The sequence below is a fragment of the Apteryx mantelli genome, chromosome 17, assembly GCF_036417845.1.
Source record: "Apteryx mantelli isolate bAptMan1 chromosome 17, bAptMan1.hap1, whole genome shotgun sequence".
Taxonomy (NCBI): domain Eukaryota; kingdom Metazoa; phylum Chordata; class Aves; order Apterygiformes; family Apterygidae; genus Apteryx; species Apteryx mantelli.
The window spans coordinates 4,311,971-4,333,088 of NC_089994.1; the positions used below are offsets into that span (position 1 = coordinate 4,311,971).

General features: G+C 64.8%; 2 protein-coding genes across 3 annotated transcripts; both read left to right on the forward strand.

Moving 5' to 3' along the window:
• Window positions 1-6,333: 6,333 nt before the first annotated feature.
• On the forward strand, window positions 6,334-10,018 carry NIPSNAP1 (nipsnap homolog 1). Its single transcript, XM_067306769.1, has 10 exons — window positions 6,334-6,395; window positions 7,227-7,354; window positions 7,476-7,521; window positions 7,797-7,891; window positions 8,035-8,105; window positions 8,197-8,337; window positions 8,427-8,458; window positions 8,809-8,903; window positions 9,005-9,088; window positions 9,187-10,018. Exons 1-10 carry the CDS (start codon window positions 6,334-6,336, stop codon window positions 9,249-9,251), a joined length of 819 nt encoding a protein of 272 aa, XP_067162870.1. The 3' UTR covers window positions 9,252-10,018.
• A 704-nt stretch (window positions 10,019-10,722) lies between these two features.
• On the forward strand, window positions 10,723-20,861 carry THOC5 (THO complex subunit 5). 2 transcript variants are annotated; one of them, XM_067306766.1, is made up of 20 exons: window positions 10,723-11,124; window positions 11,586-11,685; window positions 12,319-12,462; window positions 12,781-12,894; window positions 13,062-13,159; window positions 13,476-13,622; window positions 14,845-14,959; window positions 15,455-15,587; window positions 16,259-16,336; window positions 16,578-16,618; window positions 16,976-17,075; window positions 17,364-17,472; window positions 18,265-18,366; window positions 18,630-18,726; window positions 19,069-19,183; window positions 19,330-19,433; window positions 19,520-19,607; window positions 19,935-20,050; window positions 20,233-20,423; window positions 20,640-20,861. In XM_067306766.1, exons 2-20 carry the CDS (start codon window positions 11,590-11,592, stop codon window positions 20,701-20,703), a joined length of 2,052 nt encoding a protein of 683 aa, XP_067162867.1. In that variant the 5' UTR covers window positions 10,723-11,124; window positions 11,586-11,589; the 3' UTR covers window positions 20,704-20,861. The 2 variants fall into 2 exon arrangements, with proteins under 2 accessions (XP_067162867.1, XP_067162868.1); XM_067306767.1 differs by lacking the exon at window positions 10,723-11,124 and adding an exon at window positions 11,128-11,182.
• The last annotated feature ends 257 nt before the right edge of the window (window positions 20,862-21,118 follow it).

A 21,118-nucleotide genomic window follows, 5' to 3' on the forward strand; every position in this document is an offset into this window, starting at 1 on the left:
TTAGATGTATTTCTATACTGTGCTTCACAGAACTGAAGTGGTCAGAAAGGTGAATATACTTTGAATTATATTTTTCCACTGCTCTACAACTTGTGCAGTTATTTATACCTACCCAACAGCCTAAGACATCATTATGCATATATCATTACATTTACAATTAAAAATTAGGCCAGTTACTGTTTTTTTTTCTTGAGAAAATACTGAGCTTAGTGCAGGAATTACTAAATGAATATGCATGGCTTACATATGTAGTGGGATGAGGCTGGAAGTTAACATTTCAGAAGTGCCTAGTACATGCTCAGGCAGCTTTCTGCCATCACGTTAGCGTGTTTATCATAAACCATCGTTCTCCAACCATCTCCTGAGGTGAGGCACCATATACAAGTACGCGCACAATGCTTTAGCTCTGGTTATGTGAAAAAGGTGGTTTCCTAGTTTTCCTGAAGTTCTCACGTGCAGCTGCGTAAAAAAGGGCCTTTGGGAAAAGGGGGAAGGACTAGAAGGTTGCCTGTGACCTGCCACCCCCAATAGCAGTGACACCTCTATAAAACTCTGTGGTCTTCATTTTCAGGTTGATGTTACGGGGTTCTTCGCGGAGAGGACCATTCCGGTTGATAAAATTATCTTTTCTCTTTTGTTCATTCGCCGGCACCGGTAATGAGCAGCAGGAGTCAGATTTCTTCGTCGCTACGTTTTTATTGCTAGCGATAAGGTGCCTCTTGGCTGGGAGCGCAAGAAGGACCTGGAGCAGCTTTTTGTTACAACTTTTAAGCGAAGGTGAGTCGTTACACATTCGACACCTTAGTTTACGGAACCAACCAGCTCCATCCACGACTCTTGGTTCTGCCGGTCCCCCGGCCGTGTTACAGCACGAGGTGGTTGCGTGCCGGCCTTAAGCGGTCTTATCTTGCAATTATTCGTGAGCTGATTTTGCCCCTCTGCCGGTGTCACCTTTGAACGTTTGTACCGCTGGCTGGATTAAACCCCTTTCCTAGCAGTTCTTCAACGTCGTACGAAAAAAAGCAGGGTCAAGGTCGGAGAAGGGGTTCTGCTTGCAGGGCACCGGCACCTTGCCTGCTCTTTCTGCGAAGTGGGGTATAGCGGAAGTTTTCCCTAACACAGGATCTGCCCCAGGATCCTGCCTTGAGATCGTGGCCCAGGACCAGTCCTGGGATCTGCCCGGGATCCTGCCCTGGGACTAGCACCAGGATCCAGCCCCAGGATCTTCACCAGGATCCTGCCTTGGGATCCTGCCCCAGGAGCTGATCCAGCACATGCCATGGGACTTGCGCCAGGATCCTGCCCCAGGATCTGCACTGGGATCCTGACCCAATGCCTGTACCAGGATCTGCCTGGGACCTGCCCTGGGATCTGTCCTGGGATCCTGTACCAAGACCTGCACTAGGATCTTGCCTCAGGATCCTGCACCAGGACATGCTCTGGATTCTTTCACTGGGATCTTGCACTGGGATCTGTTCGGGGACCTGCCTGGGGATCTTGCCCTAGGATCTGCAGTGGGATCCTGACCCTGGATGCTGTATCAAGACCTGCACCAGGATGCTGCCCTGGAGTCCTGCCCCAGGACCTGCTCTGGGATCTGCCCCGGGATCTGCCCTGGGATCTGCATGGGGACCCGTCCCAGGCTGCTGTACTGAGATCCTGTTGTGGAATCCTGCCCTGGGACAAGCCCCAGGATCCTGCCCCGGGACTGGCACCAGGATCCAGTCCTGCAATCCTGCCCCAGGATCTACACCAGGATCTGCACTGGAATCCTGACCCGGAACCTGACCCAAGACCAGGCCTGGGACTTGTCCTGGGATCCTGCACCAAGACCTGCACTAGGATCCTGCCCCGAGATCTTGCACTGGCACCTGCCCTGGGATCCTGTCCTGGGATCTGCCCTGGGATCTGCAACGGGATCCTGCCTGGGGATCCTGTACCAAGACCTACACTGGGATCCTGCTGCAGAATCCTGCCCTGGGTCCTGTCCCAGGATCCTGCCGTGGAATCCTGCCCCAGGATCTGTCCCAGGATCCTGCCCTGGGATCCTGTACCGGGACATGCGCTGGCATCCTGCCCCAGGATCTGCCCCAAGATGTACCCCAAGCTGCTGCCCTGGGACCTTCCCAGGGATTCTGCTCCAGGATCCTTCCCTGGGATCCTGAAGTGGGATCTGCACTGGGCTCTTTCCCTGGAATCCTGCCCTGGGAAACCACCCTGGGACCTGCCCCAGGACGTCCCTGATGCCAGGCCTCCGAGGGACCCAGGTGTCCCAGCAGTGGCGCCCGTTGGGGTGTCGCAGCTCCGGCCAGCGGCTCTATGGGGTGCGAAGGCCGTGGCCTCGGCTCCCTGCCACCTGCCGCGCGGTGGCACTTGCCCCAAGCGATGGCCCTCGCCTTGACACCCGAGAGCGCTGCCGGTGACGGGGGGAGCCCACCCCGGAGGAGCCTGTGCCACCAGCCCCTTCCCGGCAGGGAGCTTCACCTCCTCCCCATGCACGGACACTGCCATGGTCGGGGCCAAGGCCACCTTGCGGAGACACTTCCCTACCAGGGGGCGGGGGAGCTTGGAGCACGGGGACAGGCAGCTGGTGTTGAGGGCCCCGGACACCTGGGACCTTGGCGGAACAGGGCCTTGGACGCCTGGGTGCCCGGACGCCTGGGTCCCCGGGGGGAGCAGGGTGTGAGTGACCAATCAGGGTTAACGAGGTGGCAACTGCATGGTCTGCCAGCGGCAGCGCTAGAACAAGGAGCTGGAGAAAGGGGAGCTTGCCCAGCTCCTAAGGGATAGGTAGACCCCAATTTGGGATTGGTGGAGCGGGGCAGGCTGCGGGGGCAGATGAGCGTCCCTGCCAAGGAGAAGCTCCTGCAAAGAAACAAGCGGTTTCAGCAGTCGGCGTTAACGGTGAATTTAGCACTTCCCCAGGTGTAGGGGCTAAATTAATATCGTCCAGTGGCCATACCATATGGCCCTGGTTGTTATTGGGCACCATGAGTCTTCTGGGAATGGAACAGAGCAACAGGGTATTACAGGAAAAACGTGCACCATGTAACAGCCCAGTATGGCCTGTTTAAAATATATATATATATATATATATATATATATATATATATATAGTTTTTCCTGGGACGGTGGAAGGGACTACTGAACCACCAGCTCCACAAGAGCGACTCTAGGAACAGCTCTCAGTGGGGATCCCATCTGTGGGAGGCTGCAAGTCTAAGCGACAAACTCCCACGGGAAGTCCCATAGATGAGGGGTTCACGTCAGGAGCTGCACAAATTCCTGTTGAAAGGTCCTCTCAATGCAACTGCACGACGGGTGAGAGCCTGTGATTACGGCCCCCAAATTAATGATGAGCAATGCACGTTTGGACCTGACTGACGTGCACGCTCGTGCACGGAACAAGACTTGTGCTGCTGATAGTGCCCTTCTCTGTGACTGGTGGCTGCAAAATCATAGAGCAATAGGACACCAAATAAAAGAGAGATTCTTCAAAGTCTGTGAGGTGGAATTGGTCCTGGAACAGAAATGTTTTTTGTTGTTGAACGTTGATGTCTTTGATGTTGAAACCTTAGCAAATACATGGTCAGTCTTGGGAGAAACCAAAGCTGGTGTAACCAGAATGACTGCAAGGGGTTCAGCGACACTCAGAGCAACCTTCCATGAGCTAGACGGCTTTCTCCCGGTCACCAGCACCACAGTCACTCAACATCTGTCTGCAGCTGGAAAATGCTTAGAAGAAAGAGAAGTGGAAATGACATAGGCTAATAATGACCTGATTCGGTAGCAAAAGTAGAAACCAGTCTTACGGAACAACATTGGTATGACATCTTTAAAGGCTGGTCACCAGAAGCCACCGATGTACTGCAACTAATGCTACATCCCGTGCTCCTACCATTCATAGTCACTGTCTTGTCATTTGTCCTTCACCTGATGAATGGCTTGAGCTCGTGGCGCAGGACCAGGGATCGTTCAATGCGGGTCCGAGCCAAGCGGTGGGGTGTGACCGACCCATAAAGTCCTACAAGGAGAGAAGGCTCAGAGGAGCCAGGCAAGGAGAGGTGCCCGCCAAGCTCAGGCCTAACCTGGGCGGTGGGTGACCACAGCTGTTGCCCGGGAAGCTGACTTCATCATAGCGCCAAGGGGAGCGGAAGGTGGCCTTGGCTTTAGAGGAACAGCTCTGGTGGAAAGTGGATCAGCAGCCTTCCCCCAACACACCCCGGCTGAGCAGATCCACAGGGATAAATGCTTCTCCCTGAGGTCATCCGAGGAGCGTGGCTGTCTGCCCACCTTAGCCAGAGCAGCAGGGGGGAAAGCGTATAGGTGGTTCAACCCAACATAGAGTTTAAAGCTCAACAACCAACAAAAGAAGGTTGAAGCCAGCAAGGGGCTGGAGCTGCCTTCAACCTTCAACCCACGTCCACCTTCCCGGCGCCTGGGGACGCCCAGCGTCACGGCGGTGAGTGTGCGCTCCGGACGGGTAACGGGGGTCTCCGAGGGGCTGGGATTGAGCTGCACATCGCGCTCGCTGTATTGCACACGGGTGACTTGCGCTCGCAGTGTGATTGAACCCCATCAGTGTTGCTGTTGAGCCTTATGCCCTCCGTGTGTGGCCTGTCTGAAAGACCCTGCTCGGAGGGTGTTGGACGGGGACACGGGCCCCGGACGCCTGGGCCCCGGGGGGGGCGCGGGCGCCCCCTGGCGGCGGCGGGGACCGGGCGCTGCCTGGCACGGGTCTGCCCTGACGTCACGCGGCCTCCGTGCGCATGCGTGAGAGGAGCCCCGGGGGGGGGGGAAATGTGCAACGGGCACTAGGACCATGCGGTGACTCCTGGCATGGGATCCTGCCCCGGGATCTGCACTGAGGGGCAATGGGGCAGGAGGGGACATTGGGGCAGGAGGGGGCAATGGGGCACGAGGGGCTATGGGGCATGAGGGTGCTCATGCCAGGCTTTCCGGGCTCATATGTGCTCTGCTGGCTCTGTGGGGTCATATAGGTTCATTCTGGGATCTCCGGGCTTGTACGAGGTTGTGCCAGGCACTACGGGCTCGAATGGGCCCATGCTGAGGTCTCCGGATTTGGGCAGTCTAATGCCGGGCTCTGTGGGCTCGTATGGACCCGCACTGGGCTCTATGGGATCATACACACCTGTGCTGGGCTCTGCGAGCTCGAACAGGTCAGTTTCGGGCTTTACAGTCTCATATGGGTTTGTGCCAGGCTCTGCAGGCTCGTACTGGCCCATGCCAGGCTCTATGGGTTCAGACGGGCTCGTGCTGGATTCTCCAGGCTCCTACGGGCCTGTGCCAGGTTGTATGGGCTTGAGCCAGGCTCTATAGGTTCTGCGGACTCGTGACAGACCCTACAGGGTTGCATGGGCCCGTGCTGGACTCTGTGGGCTTGTACAGGTCATGCTCAGCTCTCCGGGCTTGTATGGACTCATGTCAGGCTCTGCAGCCTTGTACGGGTTCATGATGGGCTCTACAGGCTCGTATGAGCCTGTGCCTGGCCCTGGGGGCTCGTACAGGCTTGTGCTGGGCTCACATGGGCTCATAGAGACCAACACAGACCTGTATGAGACCGTAGAGGCCAGCAAAGGCCCATACGATCCTGTAAAGCTCATCACGAGCCCATACGAGCCTGGAGACCCCGGCACGAGCCCGTATGAGCCTGCAGAGACTGGCACGAGCCCGTAGAGCCTGGCATAGGCCCATACGAACCTGTAGAGCCTGGCACTAGCCCCTTCAAGCCCACAGAGAGAGGCACGAGCCCGTAGAGCACGGTACATGCTGGGCTCTACAGGCTCAAATAGGCCTGTGTCTGGTTGAGTCCCTGGGATAGCAAGGCCCCGGACTCCTGGGCCCCTGGGGCCCCGCTCCCAGGCCGGAGCCCTTCCCCATCTCTTTGCCCCGTGGGTGTGGCCTGTGCGAGCTCCGCCCCCCGAGGCAGTGACCAATCAGCAGCGCCACCCCCTGCGGGGTGAGGATGTGTAATCAGGCTGCGGCAGAGTGGGGCATCGCGGCCATTGAAGCTCCGCCTCCTCCGCCTGGCTCCGCTGATTGGCTGTTGCCATGCGACCGGGGTGAACGGCCCCTGCCCTGCTCGAGCCCCGCGGCCGCGGCCTTGGCCCCTCCCCGCAGGCAGCCAATGGGGCCGGCCCTGGTGGCGGAGTCCAGCTTCGGGGTCGCCCGGCTGGCGCGGGTGGGCGTGGCCGAGGCCGGCCCAGCACGGCGGCCAATCAGAGCCCCCACTGCCGAGGGATGAATGGGGAGGGGGTGTGGCCGGCGCGGAGCCGGGGCGCGGGGCCCCGCCCCCGGCGGCGGCGCGGGACGATGGCGGCGGCGCGGGCGGCCGGGAGCGCGGCGCGGCGGCTGCGGGCGGGCGGCGCGGCGCGGTGAGCGGCGGCACCGGCACCAGCCTCCGTCCCGGGCGCCGGCGTCCGGACTCGTCCCTTCAGCAACGGCCTCTGTCCCCTCATCCCCTTGTCCCCATCCCCTGTCCCCTCATCCCCCTTGTCTCCCGTCCTCTTATCCCCCCATCCCCATATCCCCCTGTCCCCTTGTCCCCCTTGTCCCCCATCCCCCCTTCCCCCATCTCATTGTCCCCCTGTCCTCTTGTCCCCCCCATCTCCTGTCCCTTCATCCCCTTGTCCCGCCATCCCCCATCCCCCTTTCCCCCGTCTCACTGTCCCCCGTCCCCCTTGTCCCCCATCCCCTTGTCCACCCATCCGCTGTCCCCTCATCTCCTTGTCCCCGTGTCCCTCCATCCCCCCGTCCCCTCGTCCTCCCATCCCGGCCCTCCTCCCCTGCCGCCACCCCCTCCCCGCCCCGTCCCCTCCATCCCTCCCCACCTCCCCCAAACCCCCCATGCGGGGCAGCCCCGCGCTGGCTCCCCACCGCAGCCCCACGTCCCCACGCAGGGACACGCTCGCGGCCCCGGCCGGGCCTGGCAGCGCCCCGCGCCCCCGAGGGGGGTTGTTTACCCGGGCGCCGCGGTTAATGCGTTACCAGCCGCCGCGCCGCGGGCCAAGGTCCGGCCGCCGCCGCCGCCGCCGCGGCGCCCGTCGCCCCCCCCCCCCCCCCCCGAGGAGGCCGGCGCGGGGCGAAGGCGCCGCCGGGGCCACGTGCGCCGCGGCGAGGCGCGGGGGAGCCGCTCGGGGCGCCTCGTGTCCCCCCCCCCCGCCCCGGGCGAGGCGGGGGCGGGCGGTGACGGCGGCGTCCCGCAGGGGCTACGCGGGCACGGCCGAGGGCAGCTGGCTGCGCTCGCTCTTCGTGCACAAGGTGGATCCCCGCAAGGACGCGCACTCCAACCTCCTGGCCAAGAAGGAGACCAGCAACCTCTACAAGATCCAGTGTGAGCGGCGCCGGGGGGGGGGGGGCGCAGATGGCGCCCTTCGTTTGGCCGCCCGGCCCGTTTCTGCGCCCGGCCAGGTGCCCCGGCGGCTGCTCTCACCCTCTCGCCCTCTCTCCCGCAGTCCACAACGTGAAGCCCGAGTGCCTGGACGCCTACAACAGCCTGACGTGAGCCCCCCACCAACACCCCCACCCCGGGGGGGGGGGCCACCCAAGGGGGCTGCCGCGGCCGGCGCGGGGCTGGGAAAGCTCCTTCCGAGCCACTCCGAGAGCCCCTGGCATGTTCCCCGCTCCGGGTCTCGGTTTTCCTCCCTGCGAAATGGGCGCAAGGGAGCTCTCCGCGGGGACGAGGCCGGGCGGCGTCGGGGCGCCTCCCTCCCCCATCCCGCCCCCCCGCCCCGGGGCGCGCGGGTGCCCTGCGAGCCGCCGTGTGCCCCCCGCAGGGAGGAGGCGCTGCCCAAGCTGCACGCGGACGCCGACTACCCCTGCGCCCTGGTGGGCAGCTGGAACACGTGGTACGGCGAGCAGGACCAGGCCGGTGAGCGCCGCGGGGCGAGGAGGCGGGGGGGGGGCGCGATTTTGGGGGGAGAAAGCGGCAAAACGGAGACGCCGCGCCCTGGTGCCACCCGGTCGCGGGTGCCCGGGCTCGGTGGCACCCCGCGGGCACCCTTGTCCTTGCAGTGCACCTCTGGCGCTTCTCCGGCGGGTACCCGGCGCTCACCGAGTGCATGAACAAGCTGAAGCAGAACCAGGTAGCGCGCGGGGCGGGGGGCTGCCGGCGGCGGTGGCAGCGGCGTTGTCCCCCCCCCCGGGTGTCCCCACGGCCAGCCGGGCTCCCCGCAGGAGTACGTGGCCTTCCAGCGCGAGCGCAGCCGCCTTCTGCTCGCCCGCCGCAACCAGCTGCTGCTCGAGTTCAGCTTCTGGAACGAGCCCCTGCCCCGGCGCGGCCCCCACGTCTACGAGCTGAGGACCTACAAACTCAAGGCGAGTGTGGCCCCACCTGGCGCCGGGAGGGGGGCTGGGGGGGGGCACCTGCCCGCTCAAGCATTGCCGGTTTGCTCTTCCCTTTCCAGCCGGGGACCATGATCGAGTGGGGCAATAACTGGTAAGGAGCTGCCCCGGTCCCTGCCTCAGTTTCCCCCCCACACCCCTGCTCCCTGCCTCCGTTCCTCCCCTGCTCCCTGCCTCCGTTTCCCCCTTGCTCCCTGCCTCAGTTCCCCCCCCACCCCAATCCCTGCCTCCATTTCTCCCTTGCTCCCTGCCTCCGTTTCCCCAACACACCCCAGTCCCTGCCTCCATTTCCCCCCCCGCAATCCTGCGAGCTCCCCTCTGCTCCCTGGTTCCCCCATGCAACCCCTGGGGCCATGGATGGATGAGGAGGAGGAGGAGAGGAAGAGGGGGTGGAAGGCCCCTGGCCCCCCCCAGCAGCTCTCTTTCCCCCCCCCCCTCGGCCAGGGCTCGGGCCATCAAGTACCGGCAGGAGAACCAGGAGGCCGTGGGCGGCTTCTTCTCCCAGATCGGCGAGCTCTACGTGGTGCATCACCTCTGGGGTGAGTGGGCGCCGGGGCCACCCGTGGGTGCCGGGTGCCCCCGCGCCGCCGTGCGACCCCCCCGTCCCCGCCATGTCCCCCCCCCGCTCCCGTCCCTGCAGCCTACCGGGACCTGCAGTCGCGCGAGGAGACGAGGAACGCGGCGTGGCGCAAGAGCGGCTGGGACGAGAACGTCTACTACACGGGTGAGCGGGGCGGCGGGGGCACCCACGGGTGCTTGGCCTTGGGGGGGGGCGCCCACGGTGACGCTCCCCCCCCCCCCCCGACCCCGCCGGCTTTGCAGTGCCGCTGATCCGCAGCATGGAGTCGCGCATCATGATCCCCCTGCGCATCTCGCCCCTGCAGTGAGCCGGCGCCCGGGCACCGCGTCACCTCCCGTCCCCCTCGTCCCCATGGTCCCCCCGGGGCGTGCCGGGGTCCCCGCGGGGTGCCTGGCTCCCCTCCTCCCTGGAGCACCCATGGGTGACCCCGCGGGGCTGGGAGCTGGGGACACCCTACAGTGGGGTGGGAGCCGGGGATGCCCCATGGGGGACTGGAGCTGGGGGACACCCCATGGGGACGGGCCCTGGGGATACCCCGTGGGGGGATGGAGCTGGGGGACACCACGTGGGGATGGAGCTGGGGGACACCCCATGGGGACGGGCCCTGGGGACACCCCACGGGGGATGGGAGCTGGGGACGCCCCATGGGGGACCGGAGCTGGGGGCCACCCCATGGGGACAAGCCCTGGGGACACCCCGCAGGGGGATGGAGCTGGGGGACACCCCGTGGGGACGGGCCCTGGGGACACCCCACAGGGGACCGGAGCTGGGGACACCCCATGGGGACAGGAGCCAGGGTCACCCCATCGGGTGCTCCCCCCCGCCCTGCACCGGGATCTCCCCCCTGTGGGTGTCCCCGGCACCCGCCTCTGCCCCCAGGGGGGGAGCACCCGTCCCCTCATGGGGACAGCGGTGGCAAGAGGTGACGGCGGTGGCCGTGAGCGGCCGGTCCTCTGCTCCCGCCGCTGCCGGGAGCCCCAAGTTCGTTGGAGGACGGTGTTAACGAGCGCTAATGAGCCCCGGGGTCGTGCCAGGCCCCGCGGCTGCACCCATTAAACGTTCGATGCGCCCGTGGGTGGCCCTGTCTGCGAGCGGGGGGGCCGGGGCGCGTCCGGGGGGGGCAGCGGTGACGGGTCCCCCATGCCCATGGGTGCCCCCCAAAGCCAATGGGAGCCACCATGCCCAAGGGTGTCCCCCCCCCACAAAGGCGCCCCCCCCATGCCCATGGGTGCCCCCCCCATTGCTAATGGGGCCCCCCACCCCAGGGAGCCCCCCCGATGCCCATAGGTGCCCCCCAATGCCATTGGGGACCCCCCCCATGCCCAAGGGTGCCTTCCCTCACCAAGGACCCCCCATACACCAAGGGGTGCCCCCCAAAGCCAAAGGGGACCCCCACCCCAAGAAGTCCCCCCCATGCCCATGGGTGCCCCCAGTGCAATAGGGACCCCCACCCTAGGGGCTGCCATGCCCAAGGGTGCCTGCACTCCCCCACCAAGGGCCCCCCCCATACACCAAGGGGTGCCACCCAATGCCAAGGGGGACCCCCACCCCAAGGAACCCCCCATGCTCAAGGGGGGGCCCCATGCGCCACGCCGCCCCATGCCTGTGGGTGCCCCCCATGCACCATAGTGCCCCCCCAAGCCCATGGGTGCCCCACATACACCAAGGTCCCCCTAAGCCAATGGGTGCCCCCCACGCACCACAGCCCCCCCCAAGCCCATGGGTGCCCCCCGTACCACACGTCCCCCCCCCCCATGCTGGTGGATGCCCCCCCAATGCCAATGGGGGCCCCCATGCCCAAGGGTGTCCCCCATACACCATGGCCCCCCCAAACCCATGGGTGCCCCCCGTACACTGCAGCCCCCCCATGCCCACGGGTGCCCCTCCACACCAAGGGGACCCCCCCGTGTCTAAGGGGCTCCCCCTGCACCAGGGGGCTCCCACTGGGGCCCCCCCACGCCCTCGGGTGCACCCAAGGGGCCCGGACACCCGAGAGCCGCCACCCTGCGGCCGGGGGGGGAGGGGGGCTGTGGCCCCGCCCCTCGCGCAGGCCCCGCCCCTGCCCGCGCTCCTCCCGGAGGGAGGCGCCCGCTGGAGGGCGCCTCTGGCAGCTGCCGCTCTGCGCCGCGCTCGTCTGCTCCGTGACGTCACATCCGGGCGGCGCTGAGGCGGGCTGCCCGGTGAGCGCGGGGGGCCGCGCCGGGGCCGGGAGCGCCGGGGCCGAGCGCGGCCGCGAGGGTCTGCGGGGCGGCGGCGGCGGGAGGGGGCTCCGCCGCGGGGGGCTGGGGCCGAGGCGGAGGCGGCGAGCGGGGCCTGGCCGCGGGGTGCTGGGGGGGCCGGGGAGGCCTCGGGGCCCGGGGCGCTTGGGGGAGGCCGGGGGGGGCCCGAGGGCGACCGAGGGCCTGGTGGGTTGGGGGCTGGGGGGGGGGGGGGAGGCTCCGGGGCTCAGCGATGGGGGGTGCGGGAGAGCTGGGGCAGGGGGGAGGCCCTGGTGCCTGGTGGGTTGGGGGGCCGGTGGGGGCCAGGGGCAGAGCCTGGTGCCCGCTGCGCTGGGGGGCCGGGGCGGGGGGAGGCCCCGGGTGCCCCTGCCCCCGCGTGGGCGGGTGGGCGCTCACTTGCCTCTCCGTCCCCCCCCGGGCAGCGCCATGTCGTCGGACTCCAGCAAGAAGAGGAAGCCCAAAGTGATCCGCACCGACGGGGGCCCGCAGGAGGGCAAGCGGGGCAAGGCTGATGCCGACCAGGTGGGGCGCCCCCCCCCCCCCGGCCTCTCCCGACCCCCCCGGCGCGCGTGGGGGAGCTGCCTGCGGTCGCAGGGTGCTCCTGTCCTGCCGCGTTACGAGGGGCTGGGGTCAAAACTTCCCTTTTTTGGCCTCACTCTACTGCTCGGGCAGCTCAAATGGGGTCAGAACGAGCCAAATCTGAACATCTCTGTAACTCCCGCGCTTGATTTCTGAGCTGGTTTCCCCCTCCTTGAGGAAACACGATACCTGGGAGTCAAATGTTGCCTTTTGGGACATAACAGAGGCGAGTGTGAGGCTGTCGGGTCCCTGAGGGATTTGCAAGTTGCCTCAAAATATTCCCACAAAGATCAGAATAACTTAGGTTCAGCCAAAGTGGGATTTAAATTTGAAGAAGCAGGTGCGCAGCCTCGGTAGCAATAGAGATGTGCTGGCGCAGGACAGATACCTGTTTTAATTTACAGCGACTATATAAGAGGCCTGAACTTTCCAGGCGTTTGTGCCCCGGGCTGTTAAACGAGTCGCTCTCCCGTGCGCGAGCCTCCTCGCGCGTGGGACGACCAGGCTGGAGCAGTGCTCGAGACCCGGCGCTTTGCCTCCCGGGGCGCTTCAGGAGGCTTTTTTTTCGCCTTGCAGGATGCTCGGTACTACAGCGAGGAGGGCGAGGTGGATCTGCGCGACCCCATCAAAGACTATGAGCTCTACAAAGAGACTTGCCAGGAGCTGCAGAGACTCATGGCAGAGATCCAGGAGCTGAAGAGCAAAGGCGTCAAGGACAATGTAAGCAGAAGCCGCGGCGCTTCGTTTTCTGCGTGTGCTTTTCCGTGATGTTTTTCCTTGACCTGAGAGGAGCCGGAGCGGAAGCCGTGTGGCATTCTAGGGAGAATTAGGAAAATGGGACGTTCTCTGTTAAATGAAATAAAATAAGCTGTAGCTGAGGCATTTGGTCTTTGACCAAGGGGCAGTTGCCCAGGCCAAGGTTCCTCTCTTCGAGGCACGTCAGAGCCCTGCTGCGAGGGGTGTCGAGACGCGTGAGGCGAGGCGGCCGCGGGCGCCGCTCTTGTCCCGTGCCTCCAACGCCCCTCTCCCGCCGTTCAGGCTTCCGAGATAGACGAGCGGCGCATTCAGAGCTGCGTCCACTTCATGACCCTCAAGAAACTCAACCGCTTGGCTCACATCCGGCTGAAGAAAGGAAGAGATCAGACCCACGAGGTAGGGAGCGGGCTGGAACGACGGTAATAAAGCTCCCTCTCCGGCTCGCCCCGGGGCGCTTCCCAGTGCCCTGTGCCAAGGAGAGCAGTGTCGCGGTCCCGTATCGCCCCTTGCGCGCGCAGCTCTGCCTCGTGCCGTCGGGATCACCGGCCACGTTTGTCTTCCAGGCAAAGCAGAAGGTGGACGCGTATCACCTGCAGCTCCAGAACCTGCTCTACGAGGTGATGCACCTGCAGAAAGAGATCACCAAGTGCCTGGAGTTCAAGTGAGTCCGGCCAGGGCGGAGCGACCGGGTCCGAAACGGGGAGAGGTTTCGAGGGGTTGGGATCTCCTGTCGCGTTGTCTCAGCCTGTTGCTGGAGGAAGGCGTCTCCGTGACGGGAACGACCCTGTTCAGATCCATTTCCCTCCCCTGCTGCGGCATGTTGTGGTTTTCCTCGCTGCGGTTGTGGTCGTTTGCGTGGCAGCGTAAAGCCAGGACCCGGGACATCGCCGCTGACCGCTCTGCTGCGAGCGCGGTCGAGTTCAGCCCTGCGCGGGCGTTCGCCGCCCTTCCCTGATCCCATCTTTCCGTCCCCGCAGATCGAAACACGAGGAGATCGAGCTGGTGAGCCTGGAGGAGTTCTACAGGGAGGCTCCGCCGGAAATCAGCAGGCCGGCGATCACCCTGGCCGAGCCCCACCAGCAGACCCTCGCCCGCCTCGACTGGGAGCTGGAGCAGCGCAAGCGGTGGGTGCGGCGGGCGCCGCGCCGTCACCTCTGCCGCGCCGCAGGGCCGCGCTCCCTGCCGGCTCTGCAGCTCAAACGCCGGCGTAAAGGTGTTAACACCCGCTTGAAATAGTTAGTATGGAACAAGGGAGAGATTTATTGGGTAACCAAGCCCTCGTCGTGGAGGTTTACTCCGCGGGGAGAGTTGGGCTTGGTGGGATACTCGATCCTGTTTTACAGATGTCTCGATCTGCCTCGATCCAGCAGCCACTTTGGCAAGACGTGACTTGCAGGGCAGAGCAATCGCCGCGTGGGCTGCGGTGCCGTGGCGCAAGGGTCAGACTTGGCGAGCTGCCGCGCAATCCCGCGCCCGGCTCGGCGGCCCAGCCTCGCGCCGCTGCGGCTGCCGCGCGCCCGTGCTCCTGCCGCTCGCCACAGTGGGGAGCTGCCCGCGCGGGAGGGCAGGTGGCTCAGCTGCTCCAGCGGCTCTTGCTTTACGCGAGCAGCAAACGCGACGCAATTTTTCTGATTTGACAGCAGCTAGCAGCTTTTTTAGCCAGCTAGTGCCGGCTTTCTGGAAAGAGCAACCTAAACCTGCAAATGGACGCTGCGTGAGCAGCGCGATTAAACACAGCAGCTCACTGTGGGCGCTTTCTGATGGTTTGGGAGTTGTTGGTGTCCACTTGCGACTTGTGCTGGTGGCTGAAAGTCGGGCTTCGACACTGCTTTGTGTAGGAGGCTGTGGGGATGTGCTGACCCAACGTTGGGTCTTAACAGCTCTGTAGCCAGTGACCAAGTCTTGCCAGTGCCTTGAACCTTCCCTCTCGCAAGGTTGACTTGCAGAAGCAGTTGATGTGATGGGAAGTAAGCAAATGTGACGGTGGTAAAAGGTGGAAAAGGCTCTTGGGGTCAGCAGGAGTCCACGGGGCTCCTGCTGGCAGCAGAGGCCGGCGCGGGAGCAGATCTGCTGAGGAAAGACCTGGCTGCTCTCCCTTCTCAGAGCACAACGCTGGGCTGAGCTTCGAGTTGCTCTTCCCGTTTGTTTTCCTGCTCTAATAAGTTCCTCTCTGTCCCTGTTTGCCCTTGGCCTTGGGAGAGCTCCTTGTCTGTCAGTGTCTGAGCTCCCCTGGTTCCTGCAGCAACGTTTCGGGTCAGGAGAGCTGGGGCCAAGGAAGGCCCCATCCGGCAGCAGAACTTGCTCCGTGACAGCGATGTGCGGTGGTAACCCATCTCCCATCCCCAGGTTGGCGGAGAAATACAAGGAGTGTCTGGCCAACAAGGAGAAGATCCTGAAGGAGATTGAGGTGAAGAAGGAATATCTGAGCAGCCTCCAGCCCCGACTCAACAGCATTATGCAGGTAACGACCGAGCCCTGCGGGACGGGGAGCTGGGCCGTGGGTGCTAGCTGGAGTCGTGTCGGAGTTGTTGCGGGGCGCTCTGAGTGCGCAGGCTGTGGCTCCTTCGGAAGTGTCCAAGCTGCTCCCCATGCTTTGCCTTTCCTTCAGTCTCCTTGTCTGCGCGGCTGTTCCTGCGGAGCCGCAGCTCGAGGGCTGGTTAAATGGGCCTCTCCTCGGAGGCCGATACGCAGCTCCAGCCCCTCGTGGCTGCCGTGGAGGGGCAGAGCAGGAGAAGGAACTGGGTTAGACTCGGATCCAAACGTTTTCCAGCAGAGGAGAGCAGCAAGCGCTCCCCTGGGAGGGGCTCGCCATAGCCGTGGCTTGTGTTAAAACGCCACGCGGCCGGTCCTGTGCTGCCTTCCAGCCTCCCACGTGCCACCTTGGGGTACCTGAACGAGTGGGTGAGGAGGGCAGCCCTGATCCCAGCCACCCACGTTATCCCTGTTCTCCCTCCAGGCCTCCCTGCCTGTCCAGGAGTATCTCTTCATGCCCTTCGACCAGGCGCACAAGCAGTACGAGATAGCTCGGCACCTACCGCCGCCGCTCTACGTCCTCTTCGTCCAAGCCAGCGCCTACGGGCAGGCCTGCGGTGAGCGCTGCGGGCGCCTCGCTCTCCGTGGCGCCGCGGGAGGCTGCGGCGAGGCAGGGGGGGCGCGCGGGGGGGTGGATCTCGCAGCCGCACACCGAAAACGCTGCTTTTGGGAGGCTCTCGGAGGTCCGTTTTGTCCTGCCTGCCCTACTGGCAGGTGAGGAACCGCTTGGAAAACTCACTGCCTGCCTCTGCCCCGGGTCGCCGCAGTCCTCGAGGCCAGCAGGGACGTCGCTGTGGTGACACTGGTGGGCTGGCACCCCACGGGGTGGGTGACAGCAGCACGACGGCTCTGTCCCCCTTTGCACCCCTCTCCTGGCCCTTGCCAGCAGCTCACCCGAAAGCCTCCGTCCCCTGGGACGATTTTGCGGGTCTGAAGCCTCCGGGTCGCCTCCGCTGCCTGCTCCCTCGGGTTCCCTCTGCCGTGGGGCTCTGTCTCACAGAGCCACCTTGCTTCTGCCACTGCCGCGGAGTCTCCCGTGGTGGCAGTGCAGCCGGCTGGGCCGCGGGAAGGTTAAATTTGGGTGCTCAGCAGTAATCGAGTGAGCTGCTGCGGTCGGGCCTCCAGCCTCCCGCCTCTCGTAGCGGCAGACGGCGCTCCCCGTAGCTCCTGTTCCTGCTTTTCCCACACAGAAATACGGTTCATGGGTTTGGTTTTCTTTCTTTTGTAGATAAGAAGCTTGTCGTGGCCATCGAAGGGAGCGTCGAAGAAGCCAAAGCCCTGTACAAGCCGCCCGAGGACTCGCAGGGTGAGTTGGGTGCCATAGGGGGGGAGGTCCCTGAGCAGCGGGTCGCGTCCCTGCCTGTCTGCGTCCCGCTAGGGCCTTGCTTTGGAGGGGACGCCGCCTCCCTGGCGTGGGGAGCTGCGGTCTTGGATGGAGCCGGGCTCGGTGGTCCTGCTCCGGGTGGGAGAGCCGCCTTGCCACGGTGCTGAGCCGGATCACGGAGCCCCTGCGCGGGGCGCTCGCTTATGGCCCTCTCTTTGCGCAGATGACGAGAGCGATTCGGACGCAGAGGAGGAGCAGACCACGGTAAGGGACAGCACCGGTCCCTCGGGTCCTCTCTGAGCGCCGCACAGGCAGGCGAAATCTGCGCCCGCTACCGGCGAGGTGCTGGGGGAGATGGGCCCGAGCGGGTCTGGGAACCGCTCTTCCCTTGCTGCCGCTGGGGCTCCTTCGCCCGCCCCGTGGGGGCATCAAGACACCAAAAAAAAGTCCGGAAAAAATGAAATACGAGCCCTCCGACAGGCGGTTTTCGAAAGCGGTGGGTTCAGGAACCGTCTTGCCTTTGTGCTGGGTCTCGCATCCCGGGGCGCTGCCAGGGCTGGTGGGACACCAACGCCCGTGCTGAGCCCCCGGGAGCTGACGGCTCCGCTCGGCTCGCCCTAGAAGCGGCGCAGGCCCACGCTGGGCGTGCAGCTGGACGACAAGCGCAAGGAGATGCTCAAGCGCCACCCGCTCTCCGTCACCGTCGACCTGAAATGCAAAGGTGAGCGAGCGTGGCAGAGAGCACCCAAAGGTGCGGGGCTGGCCGGCGGGTTGGGGAGCGACGCGGGGGCAGCTTGGCCCTCGGTGAGAGCGGCGGGTGCAGGCAGGCCGCGTTGGTGCCTGGTAGCTGCCGACGGGGCAGTGTTAGAGGCGTCTCCGTGTTGCCTCTTGGCCCTGTTTACTGCAAGGGCAGCAGAAGAGCACAGACATCCCCCTCCCCAGGGAGCGCTGAGCCCCGAGCGCTTGGAGCTGCGGAGAACAGCCCTGTTGCCTCCTTCTCTTGGCACAGATGAGAACGTGCTTCACCTGACCTTCTACTACCTGATGAACCTCAACGTCATGACGGTGAAAACCAAGGTGACCACCGCTGTCGAGCTGACGACGCCCATCAGCGCCGGGTGAGGAGAGCTCCATGGGCGCAGAGCCCGCACTCGGTCGCGGTCCGTGTGCCGAGCCCGGAGCTCGTCGCGAAAGCCCTGGCGTCCTGCTGGGCTCCGTGGGGTCCTGCCGGGCTCCAAAGTGACCCGTTGGCAGAGCAACGTGGAGCTGGGAGCAGCCTCTCCTGCTTGGCCCATTAATCCGCGTCTCGCAGCCGAAACGCCTCCCTCCCTCGCACAGCCTTTGCCAGCTGCTCGGCACCTCGCCTTGTCTCGAGGGCGGGCGATGCAGCTGCCTCCCTGCGAGGCCCCTCGAGCCCGATTTGTGTGAGGGCTGGCTGAAACGGCGGCTCCGGAACCTGCCTGGGGCACTCGGATGAGCCGGGAGGTCACCAGGGCTCTGCCCCGGGGCAGACACAAGCGCCTGAGAGGGGGAGGCAGGTGAGGTTGGCCTGGGGCACCTGCAAGCCAGCTGCGCTGGAGGGGCAGCCTCGCGCCGGGGCGAGACCCCCGCCATGCTCTGCCTATGCCGGATCTGTGTTTTCTGCACACCCGGACTGTCATCAGTAAGTTTCAGAGTTAATGCACTGAACTTAATCGCACCGTTAATCACATTGAAGACCGTGAGCAGCTCCCTGGGAACATGGTGCCTTGTGATTTCTAACTTCTTTACAGCCAGGAAGGAGACGGATCTCTTTCCGGCCTATTTGTGGAGCATAATCTGGTTTTCCGGGCTCGGAGCCTGTTTGTAGTCGCTATAGAGAGACGCAGAGGCTAATGAATGATTAACCTCCTCCCCCCTTCTCCTGCCAGAGACCTGCTGTCCCCAGATTCCCTCCTGAGCTGCCTGTACCCGGGAGACCACGGGAAGAAAACGCCGAACCCAGCCAACCAGTTCCAGTTCGATAAAGTGGGGTGCGTAAGCCCCAACTCTGCCTGTGCGGCCTCGGCCTGGCCGCCGGCGCGACCGCCCCGTTCGCGGGCCTGGCTCGTCCCTCCGCGGTGGCACTGAGGGCTCGGAGCCGGCGGCACCCTGAGCCGGGCTCTCGGCTGCTCCTCTCCAGAACGAGTTGGGTGGCTGTTAGGTGGCCGTCTGGGCTGCTGGGGCATCGGGGGAGAGCGGCCCTGGCGTCGCCGCGGTCACGGCTGGGATTAACCCTTCCTCTCCGCTCCTGCAGCATCGTGACCTTGAGCGATTACGTGACGGAGCTGGGGCATCCCTACGTGTGGGTGCAGAAGCTGGGCGGCCTGCATTTCCCCAAGGACCAGCCTCAGGCATGTCGCACGGCTTCCCCTTCCCTTCTCTCCCCTTCCACCCGCCGGGGGGGTTGGCCTGGGTTTCTGGAGGCGCTGGGGACAGCGGTGTCCCCCCCGCCGCACCCCGGTGCTGGCTGCTTCCAAACCGTCAGAGCCCAACAAGCACCCTTGGCTCCCTGCGATGAGGTCGGGCTGCTGCGTTTTGCCTCCCGCGTGCGACGGTCCGAGCCCTGTCGCGTTTACCGGCACGAAGCGGCTCGTTAAGGGCGGCGACGCGAGCGTGCGCCCGTCCCCCTGGGCGGGAGGGAGGTCCCCGGTGCCACGCGGGGCCCGCTGGGTGACGGCCCCTCCTGCCCGCAGCACATGGTCACCGCAGACAACTCGCTGAGCGCGAGCCACATGGAGATGACAGTGAAGCTGCTGCGGACGAGGCTGCAGTCACGCCTGGCTCTCCACAAGCAGTTTGCGTCACTGGGTGAGTGTTCGGCGCCTAGTGACGATGTCAGAGGGACGACGCTGTCCCCAGGTCCTGGTTTCGCTGCCACCCAGAGCATCCCCGGCCACGGGCCGCGCGTCGTCCCCGGCCCTCGCCTGCTCAGGCAGCCCCGTCCTCCGTTTCAGAGCACGGCGTCGTGCCGGTGTCCAGCGAGTGCCAGCACCTCTTCCCTTCCAAGATCGTCTCGCGCCTGGTGAAGTGGGCTGCCATCCCCTACGAGGATTACGCGGTGGGTGCCGTGCGCGGGGCCCTTTCCCTCCCGCTCCGCGCCGGGGCTCGATGCCGGCAGCCGCTCACTCCTGCTGCCCCTCGCAGGAGCTGCCCTACACCAGGGACGTGCTGGAGGCCGGCCTGGCTGAGGACACCCACCTCTACTACATGGCGCTGATCGAACGGGGAACGGGTAGGTGCCTTTCCTTGCCCCGGCAGCTCCTAATTCCCAGCAGCTGCCTGCGTTACTCCCAGGGCAGCTTTTGCCGCTCCCAGCGTGGGCCAGGCCTGCTTGGACACCAGAGAGGGGCTCGCGAGTGCCGGTGGCCGTGCCCGAGAGATGCAGGACATGGCAGGGAAGCAGCACCCAGTCTAGCTTCCGATTTGCGAGCATGGCCTCCGACCGTCCTCCATGCCACCTTCCCGGCCAGTCCCTGCCTTGCCGGCTGTCTTAACGGGAACCCCCCAAGGGCAGAGGTGCCGTGGGCCGCGCGTGACGTTTCTGCCCTGCCCGGCTCAGCCAAGCTGCAGGCCGCCGTGGTGCTCAACCCTGGCTACTCCACGCTGCCGCCCATCTTCAGCCTCTGCCTCAACTGGAAAGGGGAGCGGACCAGCAGCAACGACGACAACATTCGGGTGAGCCGCCGGGGCGGGAGAGGAGTCTGGAGAGCCGCTGGGTTTCGTTTCCAGCGGTTTTGTGGCCGTAGCGAGGCAGCTGCCGAGGCTGGGGATCGTGCGAGCCCTGCGGGGTGGATCCGGTCTTGGGAGGGAAAAGCGGAGCCAGGCCTGCGCCGTGCTGATCCCTCTGCCCGTGCCAGGCCATGGAGAGCGAGGTCAACGTGAGCTACAAGGAGCTGTGGGGGCCCAAACCCGGCTACCAGCTCCTCACCAACCAGCTGCAGCGCCTCTGCATGGTGCTCGACGTCTACCTGGAGACGGAGTCGCACGACACCAGCGTGGAGGGGCCCAAGGAGTTCCCCCAGGAGAAGATGTGTCTGCGCCTCGTCAGGTGAGAGCCGGCACCCTGGGGGACGCCGGGGTGCTGGCTGCCGGCCCTCCTTGCAGGCGGCAGGGAGCTGGGTGGGGGCGAGGGTGCCGGCGGGAGTCCCTGGAGCTCAGCCCTGCCTGAGCCGGTGCTGCAGCTCCGTCCTGCTGCCAAGCCAGTGTTGCTCAAAACGGGAAAGGTGCCCGTGGGTGATGCGCTCCCTTCTGTCTCCTCTCGTAGGGGGCCCACCCGCATGAAGCCGTTCAAGTTTAACTACCCGCAGGGTTTCTTCAGTCATCGCTGACCTCCGCGGGCTCTCCTGCCTGGGCACCGCTCCGGGTCTGGGCCTCATCCGGGCCGAGGGAGCAGGAGCGGGCGCGTCCTGCCCTTTCAGTTGCTTTCCCAAGGTTTGGTTTGGGGTTTTGTATCCAAAGGGATTAAATTCTGGACTGAAGGAAAAAAGCGCGTACGTGCCGTGTGTGCAGCCGGCCTGGGCTGCGATGGGGGTACCCGCGAGGGCTGGAGGCGGCTCTCCCAAGGGTGTGACGCCCTTTTCATTGCATCTGTGGCTGTCACTGGGGTGCCATCGCTGTCCCTGTCAAGGCTGCCTGGACTTTCTCATCCCTGGGCTGGAAAGCTTCGCTGTGCGGCAGGGGAGGATCCCTGTGCCAATGCGCTCCCACTGAGCAGGGCTGGCTGTGCTGCGCTCCAGCACCGAG

Coding starts and splice junctions, on each gene's coding strand:
- NIPSNAP1 (XM_067306769.1), top strand. CDS start 6,334: ATGGCGGCGGCGCGGGCGGCCGGGAGCGCGGCGCGGCGGCTGCGGGCG. Junction 7,892..8,034: donor CGGCGAGCAGGACCAGGCCG/GTGAGCGCCGCG, acceptor TTGTCCTTGCAG/TGCACCTCTGGCGCTTCTCC. Junction 8,338..8,426: donor TGAGGACCTACAAACTCAAG/GCGAGTGTGGCC, acceptor TTCCCTTTCCAG/CCGGGGACCATGATCGAGTG.
- THOC5 (XM_067306766.1), top strand. CDS start 11,590: ATGTCGTCGGACTCCAGCAAGAAGAGGAAGCCCAAAGTGATCCGCACC. Junction 15,588..16,258: donor CGCCTACGGGCAGGCCTGCG/GTGAGCGCTGCG, acceptor TTTCTTTTGTAG/ATAAGAAGCTTGTCGTGGCC. Junction 18,367..18,629: donor TTCCAGTTCGATAAAGTGGG/GTGCGTAAGCCC, acceptor CCGCTCCTGCAG/CATCGTGACCTTGAGCGATT.